Source organism: Pyrgilauda ruficollis, unplaced genomic scaffold, assembly GCF_017590135.1.
Source record: "Pyrgilauda ruficollis isolate IOZ18807 unplaced genomic scaffold, ASM1759013v1 scaffold74, whole genome shotgun sequence".
Lineage (NCBI taxonomy): Eukaryota > Metazoa > Chordata > Aves > Passeriformes > Passeridae > Pyrgilauda > Pyrgilauda ruficollis.
The window spans coordinates 162,687-172,832 of NW_024529266.1; the positions used below are offsets into that span (position 1 = coordinate 162,687).

Sequence of the window (10,146 nt, forward strand, 5' to 3'; positions counted from 1 at the left end):
GAATTAAATCACTCTGAATAACTACCTTTAGGGAACAAGTACTTTTCAGTTGAAGTATGTATGCTGTTTGTTGTCAATGGGGAAAGCCTATTAGGAATTGTTCTATCTTCAAGATAAGAGGGTACATAATGGAGGACATTTATTCCCTCAAAGTTGATTCTTCTATAGAACATCACTTGAGCTCCTGGTCTCTGCTTGGGCAGTAACATTCATTGCTTTAGATACAAGAACAACAACAAAGAAATCCAGGCTGTTCTACTTCAAAATATGATGAGATGAAGGCATTATTCAAGATTTTCAGTCATATTCTATTTAATGACACAAGCCTTATTTACCCAGAAATGCCCTTCATGCTAGTGTTACTTTCAACGTGTTGCTTATTCTTCTCAGACATATATTGTAAAAGTTCCTCAGGTCTCTTCCTCCTTTATTTATTTTTATCTCCTACAAGTATAGGTAGGAGATAAAAATCATCATCTGCCACTTTGATTATGGCAGAAGATAACAGATGGTGATAGAATGAAAAGACTACTTGCATTTTTGAATCTTGTAAAGACTTGAATGCTCTCATAATCCTCTAGAAAGTGTCAAAATATTGTCTACTATTACACAAGGCCCTGTGCGTGAAGAAGAGGTGTTTCAGGCTAAATTGGTTTAGGAAAAAAAGTAATGGAAATACACATAGAAGGCATTTTTTCATGCTACCAACAGAAATGTGGTGCAAAGCTTTTAAAGTGTTGGCAGCAGCATGTGGCAGAAAAAGCAGCATGTGGCATCTGTTCAGAGCAAAGATCACAAGCTGGATTTACTTCTTCACTCTCATTTTGTTTTATACTTGTGTGCTTCCATTGACGTCAGAGTATGATGTGCACTGGGATGGAGAATCATGCTGTCTTCAACTACCTGCCTCTCTACCTTGTACTTCCCAAAACATTTTCTAAATGGGATACATCATACTAAGGAATATTACTTATTTCAATGACTGTGGCTCTAAAAGTGGTACAAGACAGATCACCTTTTCCACTTCTTTCATTCTTGAAAACTACCTGTGCATTGCCCAATCAGCCAGTGAGACAAAACTCTGAAGCTAGTAGGGTGGATAATGAAGAATGAAGTTTAGTCGACCTCAATTTATTTAATAGTCCGTTGCATTAGTTTGTTGCTGCTGTTGTACTCTGGAAGGAATCCTCAATTGCAAACAGGAAGTAGCAGGATTAGAAAGTGAGTGGTGTCATATACATATCTCTGCTCTGCAGTTCATCAGGATGCCTGTAACCATTGATTTGCCCTCTGAGACACTCGAGAGCATTCATTTCAAATGGTCAAATTCACATGGTCTCAAATTTCACATGGTCAGTTCTATAATTTCAACAACCCAGTATGGGACAATCTGAGGTTCTGGAGAAAATCAAATCTCTTTCAACAACAAAGCTCTAAAGTACTTCAGAACAGCCATTTCATATTTTAAGATAGGGATTTTAATGTCTTTCTTCATTACAGTCACAAAAAGTGGCAATACTAACAGCCATCTCTTCTTTCTAAACATGACCAGGACTTGCAGAGGGAGGATTCTCATCTCCTAGTGTGGTGTCATAGTGGACACCTGAGTTAGCAGCAAGCAAGATAAGTTTTTAACAAAGAAGCATGAAATAGCACTTCTGCTCCTTGCTGGGGCAGGTCTAACCTAGCTCAAGCACTGCAGTGTGTGCAGTGACTGCGCAGTTCTGAGACCTACATTTTTAAGGACACTTTACTGAACCATGTAGGTATGGTAGTTTCTTCAGAGCTTGCTGTACATAGTATGACATTGCTTAGTGTACCCTTAACTATCTGATTTCTTGAATAAGCAATTATTGAACAAGATGTAAAATGCCGTCCACCTGCTTCTTTTATTGTTACCCTTTAGCAAAATCAGAAACATACTGTGTAAATTATTTATTACGACAGTAGACACACTGCAGTTGGTGAGAATTCATACTCTGAATAATATGAAAGCAACAATCAAATGTAGAAACTTGCATAAAATGTTCAAAATCCAGAAAATACAGAAATCCAAACCGTGTTTCACTAGCCTTCATTTCTCACCCCATGCATCAGCTTGACAGTCTGGTTGTATTCACCCCTTTTTATCATTTTGCAACCTGTCATGTCCCATTTATAGTATATTGGCAGACTGATTCTCAAAGGAAAGAGGGTTTTGTTTACAGACAATTTTGATTATCAGAGAATGTCGTGGTTAGTAATCAGTTATCCTCTCCACATCTTTTTAATCCAGCAACACTTAATGTAGGGAGAAAAGGTATGCCATGGCATGTTTGTGTAGGTAGATTTGTATTGAACCAAACTCTATCTAATGGGGTCCACCTGGAAAATTTTGTGTGTATATCATCTTCCAATTTGCACTAAATTTGGAAGAATTCTAAGGCAGAAAGTTAGTAATCAGACCCCATCACCTTAACATAACTAACAACTGCATCTGGTTCCAGCATGTCTGCTGGAAAGGAAAATAACCCATCTATATTTCCATGTCTGCTGGAAAGGAAAAAACACCATGTATAAATTTCTGAGAAGTATAAATTCTTTATAGTTATTCACTGGAATCAGAGTATATGTTGTCAGTAACTGATAAACAGGTCTATAAATCCACAAAGACTTTTTTAAAGGCCTTTTCTGCTCTGTGTGCAAGCACACCTGTTCTAAGACTTTTTTACTAAGCAGTTAGCCTGTTGGAGAGCTCCAAGGAAGTGAAATCAACCTCTGCTCCTGCAAAGTAGCTCCTTTGATGCAGTTACCTAAGACTGTTTTGCTTCTCTAGTTCCTTAGCTGTGGGGCTCAATCTTCCTGTTCTACTCTTCTGGAAAGCTTCAGTGGGTAGCTGCGTAAATAAACTTGTAACAGGCATGCAGCTTTAATTTTGCTTCCTAATCTCTCAAGTAGGAATTAATTAGAGAGCTAAATAACCTAGGCAAAACAGCTTCTTTGGTAGTCTTTACCTGGCGGAGACAGAATTTTAAATGGAATAGTATATCCATGTCCACAGTTATTTCACCCTTTATTTTAAGCAGGACTTTTAAACTCCTAATGTTTTCTTGCTTTATGATGGAAGTAGTTCCAGCTTTTTGTTTTGGGGGGTTTGGTTTTGTTTTTTTAATTAAAACCACCCAGCTAGGCTAACCATTTATATTTAAGCAGGCAGGACTAGAAGTCTTTCTGCTTAGTAACTATTCTTAGATTAATTTTTTTATTAATAGAGGAAAACAAAGCTGAATTTTATAAGTATGAAAGTATTCATTCTGTAGTTTCTCATATTACTCTTCCTACTACCATTATTCCTTAATCAAGCCTAATGAAATCCCAATGTTCCAAAACCTTGAAAATTTCTCTCTGCTAACAAAAGGGCCCTGTGTATACTAATACTCTTTTCATGTGTTATCATCATATCAAGATTTTAAATAACTGGTGTAAAATACTTGATCAAGAGAATGCCTTCACACAGAATCATTTTAATGCCCTTAACACTGTAGATATATTATTGTATTAAGTAGCTTATATGCAAATCGTAAGATTTTTAAATAACTTTAGGAAATTAAATTTGGTCTTAACATTAAAAGTATATGAATGAGTCATTTTAGATATGCTGTTGATCAGAACAGATTGTTCTAGCCTGGCTTATTTGCTCTCCACTAGAGGACAGCACTGCTTTTGTATCTGAATGGTATAAAGTGATAAATATGTGCAGCATTTTCTTTGAAAAACAAACAGGAGCCCTTTGAGCCAGTTATTTAAACAGAAAATGCTTAACGCTTTAAGAAGTAACTGAGCAGAAGACTGTCTTTGATTGTAAAGATCTCTGAGTATTTAATATTTAATATTTTAATATCTTTCTATAAAATAATCTGCTTTTTTGAAATTAAATAATTTTCCTGCAAATTAAAATTTATAGCTTATTTTAAAAATAGACTGAGTATAATTCTCAAGCATGTATCATATTAAATGCCCAATTCTAGAGGAAAAAAAAAAAAAAGAAAGAGTGAAGTATATGAAAAAACAAAATAGATTGAGTATTGCAATTAGACTTTTCAAAGTGGGAAGACCAAATATTTTGATTCAAGCTCTTAGGTCATTTAAGTTTAGGGGAGGATATATAAATACCTACATATAAAAATGCTGATATTTTTAAACTAATGACACATTTGGAAGATGATGATAAAAAGTTCATGCAGCATCTTTTTAAACATGTGGAGTAGTGCTATGTATTGGACAGTAAGTTCTGACTACTCACTTGCATTTCTGCATTTTTGTTAAAGGTGCAGTGCAGGACAAACTGAGGACAAACTTACAATCTATTTTGGCAATACAAATAAACATTATAAAAATATGTACATTTGACTGCAATTTATTCTACAATTTTGTTATTTTATACCGCCAAAAAAATAGATAATATTGGAAAATAATTACATTATTTTAACAAATTAGTTGTTTTGAACAATTTGTTCAGAAATAGTGTTAAAATTGCATTAAATATGCAGGGAAAAAGAAAGTCATGTTATCATAACATGATTTTTAAGGTAAATAGCAATCAAATTTTATTAGTAGTAACCAATGTTAAAATCACCAAATTAAGTTCCTTCTTTTTGTGGGTATATTTGTGTTTACAGTTTTAGTATTAAGCTCTCTCTATCCCCAGATCAGAACTGATATCCAAATACTTCTTTTTCATCTTCTAAGGCTTACTCAGAGAATGAATGCAAGTGAGTTTTTTAAATACAAATAAATACAAGTAGCCAATTTTTAGATGGGTTGTTATTTATAAGGTGAAATCTGTACATAGCAAAGCAACACAAAGATTCAGAGTACTGAAACTATAAGTGTAAGTATCTTTGTTGTCCAGTTGACATGCTGGAAGCACCTTTTTAGTTATTCATTCTTATATTTACAAATTGAAGATTAATTCACAGCAGTATTTTTTTTCCCCTTTGAATGTATTCATTGCATAACTTGATTACACATTTGTCAGCTTTGGACTAATTATTTTTCTACAGCTAGGGCAGGGCATTGCATCTTCTGATTGTCTTCCTTACTAATAGGATTCTGTCTGCTTCAGCAGGCAGTAATTGAAGGCTTCATGTACAAGATTTAAAGAAAGGGCAGTGGAAAAAAAAGTTTTAACCTCCATGGGCCATTGTCACTCTTTGTGGTAAGCAGTAGAACAGAAAAAGAAGAAAATTTAGCTTGGATAGAAAAGTCAAAGAAGAAGAAAAGCACTGGACAGGAGAGAGTGTGTTTTAATGCAGTTGAATTATGCGAAACGAACCCCCCCACCCCGAACCCTCTCTGCTGTAAATATCCTGATTTGCACTTATTTATACTCTGATAGTGAGTGTTCAGGTGTAAATTTGCTTGCTCAAATGTTGAATTTTAAGGAGCAAATTTTAAGTGAGCTAGTCTGCTGCTGTATATTCACTGCCACTGAAATTTTCAGAACCTTTCTCCCCAAAAATGCATCTCCTTATAGTAGCTATATTTTGTCTACAGAAAAAGAGAAAATTACTCCCCGCTTGTATTCAGACTTGTCATCATTGCAAAGTCAGTGTTTGGAAAATGCTGTCACATTATAGTATCTGACACTCTGTGTTTTCTCTTTATGTCAACTGTATATCAAATTTTTCTGTATGGTTATCATGAACAAATATTATTTTCATTGGAAGTCACTGAGACTGTTGCTTTATTTTTAACTCCTGAAAGACCAAGTTATTTTCTAAAAATATATGTAGTATTTTATTGGTGTTGAATTTGATGCTTAATGTATATTTCCTTATCCACTGATAGGTACTACATTTATATAAAAATAATATATTAACTCCTTCTCTTTTTTTGCATGTCACATATGCTCAGAATATTTAACATTCTTTCTAAAAAAAAAATTGTAAACGTTCAGAATATGCAAATATTTCTCACATTGTTTTGTTCCAATCTGTCTTGATTTTTTTAAATGGGAAAGATATTAACAGCTGCAAATGTTCCTGAATATTTTAATGTTGTAAAATCTGATTTAGAATCAATATTATCACAGAATTAAATACTGCTTCATAGCCGAAACAGCCATCTTGAAGCTATTAGTAAATATTTGGATTTGTTTTCCAGATGTATTCTCATTTGCTTTGTTTTTCTGGGTTTGTTTTTCGTGTTTGTTTGGGATTTTTTTGTATTTATGGATGGATCCTTTGTTGCAACAGAACCATGCTCATCATACGTGTCCTATATTTAGAGTTGTTCACAGGACAGATTCATTCTTTTGGAAATATAATCAATCACTGTGCATCCTAGATTTGAATGTATCACAGTGCAGTTTTCAAGGCTTATTAAAGCCAAAGATTTCTTGTTGGTTTATTGTCTTTTTTGGTTTAGTTTTGTTTGGGGATTTTTATTTGTTTTTAATTCAAATTCTAACCTACAAAGTGAAAAATTATTACTGACCTCATGGAGAAAATGAAAGTTTCTCACTGAGAGTGAACACATGTTATTAGTGGTGAATTTTTTGCTGCTGAGAGATTTTTTTTCATGCCTTTCTAGGCTTCCCTAGGTATTTAGTTGAGTACAGCACACCTTTTGGAAAATTCTTGAGGGTGTACTGTAAGAGTTAGGATATAAATGCAGTAGCATGCATTTAGTAGAAAAAACAGCTATTAACTAAATCCTTCAATCACAGCATATTTAAAACATCTAAATAACTGACAAACCGGTTTTACTGCTAGTGCCAACTGCTCCACCCTGTTATAACTGTATTCAGTTTTACAGATTATACAAGTGTATTTATATCTCTCCTTAGAAACTAGATTATATTCCCTATTCTAAGGAACAGATTTTGGTTTCCAAAGTTCAAAAGCAGCAGTAAACCCACTGAGTGGTTCTCTTCTATACATGCATTTTTAATGGTGAAGTGAGTCTTCCTGTTGTGGTCTGATTCTTCCTTCACCGAGCAATTCCAGGCATATCGGTGACCATGGATAGAAGCTGATTAGCTGCTGCTATTTATATGTATTAGCACTTTGTGTAAAATTACCTGAGTATCAGGCCCTTTGCATCTTGCAAACCACATGCAAACTCACATTTTATTGATTTTGTGTGATTTGTTCCGGGCTATGGAAAAGTACTATTGATCCCCTAAGTGATTTTGCAAATTCACATGTAAAAATATCAGCACAAAACTCATCTCTCATGCTTTGGACCACCTTGGGTTTCCCAGAACGCTGACTTTGTATCGCTTTCAGCTTTTGATAAAAGAGGGTAAAATCAAGCCTCGGGGCTATGAAGCACAGCAGGAGTGCCAACTAGCAACCTATTTATGTGCATACTCAGAGATAATCTGCTTCTGTGTTGTCCCAAGACACAACTGTTAAGTAAATAAAGTGACTAATAAGACTATTGTTTCTATAATTATCCCCCTGTCGAAGTCAACAAGAGAAATAGTCATCTTCTACCTTGCAGCGTAAATAGATGAAATCATTGATATAACTAGCTAAGTAGGTAATTTTTGTACTAGTAATATTGTTTTATAACCTTCTATTAAAAAGAGAGGTCTTTGAATGTATCTGCAATACAGACAAAAGAAATAGATTGACCTGTGATGGGTGACATTAGAAAAGTGCCCCATGTTTCCTTAATTAGTATAATGTGTTATGAGATTTTGATATGCTTAGTTTAAAAAGAAGGGGGGGGGAAAAAAAGACAGAAATTACTTCTCGTTTAAAAAGAACCTGCTTCCTGCTTAAGTGGCTAATATTTTAATTAAGTCTGGAGTGAAGTTTTTTGAGTATCTCCTGATAAACTCCCTCCTTTATGTTGATGGTAATTAAACAGATCCCCAAGGGCTCGGGTAGGCGCTTTGCAAGGCCCATGCTGATTGTCAGACAGGAGACACTGACCAGTTGGTTTGCTCTTGAATAGCCCACAGCGTGCTGTCAGCGCAGCAGTTTGATTTTTCTGTATTGTGAGCTGTTGTCAGGGCTAACTGGGTCCTATTGTGACTGAAGATGTTGCGCAAATTGAGGCAGATGGCTCTGATTCAGACACGTGTCATTCAGAAAGAGGAGGGGAGATTGGCCCTGCAAAGTGGGGTCAGACGGGGTCACAGACCTGCTCTACACTTGTTAGTGTTTTCAAAAGCCCATGTGCAGCAACTTTGTTGTTGAGAAGTAACCAAGAAGGGGGGAGAGCATGTTGTGCTCCTTGTGGAAGATGGAAAGATGGACGCTGTTGCCATCCTCTTGCTTCCTGTCTCTTGGGCCTGGCTCTGCGCAGAGAATGAATTAACAGGATTGACAGAAGTTCATTGTGCCTAAAATGGCTTTTCAGTCAATTGTGGTGCTTAAAAGGCTAGTTTTGCTTTTAATTCCATGTAATTAGTGGGTTCTTCATGTCTTGGAATTTAGTAAGGGGGCATTAGCCCTAACTTTTGTCTGTCTGATTGGTTGGTAGTTTTTTATTTCCTTTGTAGGACTTTTAATAATTATAAAATGTTTAAAAATATTGGCCACATTTTTATGGTTCTGGAGATAAATTCACAGAATAACTCTGTCTTGCTGCTCTGTCATTTCAAATTGATTGCTTCATATGTTTATAATTTTGACTGGTTTTAGTTTGAATTAATTTATGGGATTACAGGAGGAGACATATTTCAGTAAGTACAATAGTTTGGCTTTTTGTGTGTGTTCTACTACATTTAACATAGTTGTATTGTCTTTGGGGCACCAACTAATGAAAATCCTTGGAAAATTTTATACAGCTGTAGTCAGGTTGTCAGTGTATATGAATATTGTAGATGAACTGAAGAATAAATACTCATATTAAAATTAGTTAAATAAGATTTAGTTTTTACTACTAAATACTAAATACTAAACTAAATACTAAATAAAAATTTTGCATGATAATTCTTTGCCCTTATAAAATGCAAAAATATTTACATAAATTATGTTTGAAGAATTTATGGGAGGTTTATCCCCTGAAATGCATTAATGGATTTAGAAGTATTTTATTATATTTGAGCTCATTTAACTCTTGCAGAAAGAAACATTAGCAGTCTTTGACCTTAAGATCCTCAGTGATTTTTCTCTTTTCTTTTTTTTTCTCCCTTTTCCCTCCAGGTTTGCAGCTAAGACTGTGCACAGTGGGTCACTGATGCTAGTCACAGTGGAGCTGAAGGAGAGCTCTACAGCACAGCTCATCATAAACACTGAGAAAACTGTGATTGGTTCTGTTCTGCTGCGGGAGCTGAAGCCTGTCCTGTCCCAGGGGTAACCTGCTTACATCTGGACTTCAGAATCTGGCACACAACAAAAGTGCCTGGCATCCACTACTGCTGCCTTTCATTTATAATAATAGCCCTTCCATCTGGCAGTGGGGAAAGAATACACTCTTGACATTCTTGTCTTCTGCTTTAGAATGCTAGTGCGTATCTATCATGTATGCAAGTCCTTTCCTTTTTTTCTGCTTGCTAACCAAAGAACATATATTTTACTGTCAGTTATCTGCGCTTTTAAATATATTTCCCATTTGTTCTACCTTAGTCCTTCCCTCTCTCTTCCCTTCCCCCACTACCTTCCTTCCCCATCAGTTTCCACTCCCCCCCATAGTCGACAAATACTAGGTAATAAAGTTCAATGGAAATCACACTGCTTGAAAACTGAGTTCAAATGGCAGGTGGGTTCCAGCAACATACACAACGAGTATGTGGTTTAGAGAGAATTTTGGTGTGTGAAAACACAGTAAAATGGTTTTCTAGAAATGCTTGTAAACCTGAACTGATCAACTGAGAACACTGTTCCTACCTACTGTCATTTTCTCAAATATTTTGTTAAGATGCTAATAAAGTAGTGCCTATGAACAGAGGCTCCCTCTTTCTTGTTTTGGTAGAAAATTGATAACAGACATGCTGGTATCGTATATACCTGGTTACCTGAAGTAAATACAAATGAGGTGGACACTATACACATATCAGCAAATTGTTCTTGCAAAAGTAGCCAGTGTTTGTACTCCTGTGATAATTGTCTGCTATATGGTTACATTTTTGTTAATTCACAGAGCCAGCAGCTGCCTATTTTCAAATTGGCCTGCTCATAAAATACTGATTGAATTGTTCAAATGTGT

The 10,146-nt window shown here is 35.4% G+C and overlaps 1 protein-coding gene across 2 annotated transcripts in view; it reads left to right on the plus strand.

Moving 5' to 3' along the window:
• Positions 1 to 9,883, plus strand: part of AP3B1 (adaptor related protein complex 3 subunit beta 1) — a 153,323-nt gene extending 143,440 nt beyond the window's left edge. For both annotated transcript variants that reach the window (XM_041486109.1, XM_041486110.1), the window contains exon 27: positions 9,144 to 9,883. In XM_041486109.1, the coding sequence (XP_041342043.1) occupies positions 9,144 to 9,297 (154 nt within the window). In that variant the 3' untranslated portion in view covers positions 9,298 to 9,883. The remainder of the gene's footprint in view (positions 1 to 9,143) is intronic.
• Positions 9,884 to 10,146: the final 263 nt, after the last annotated feature.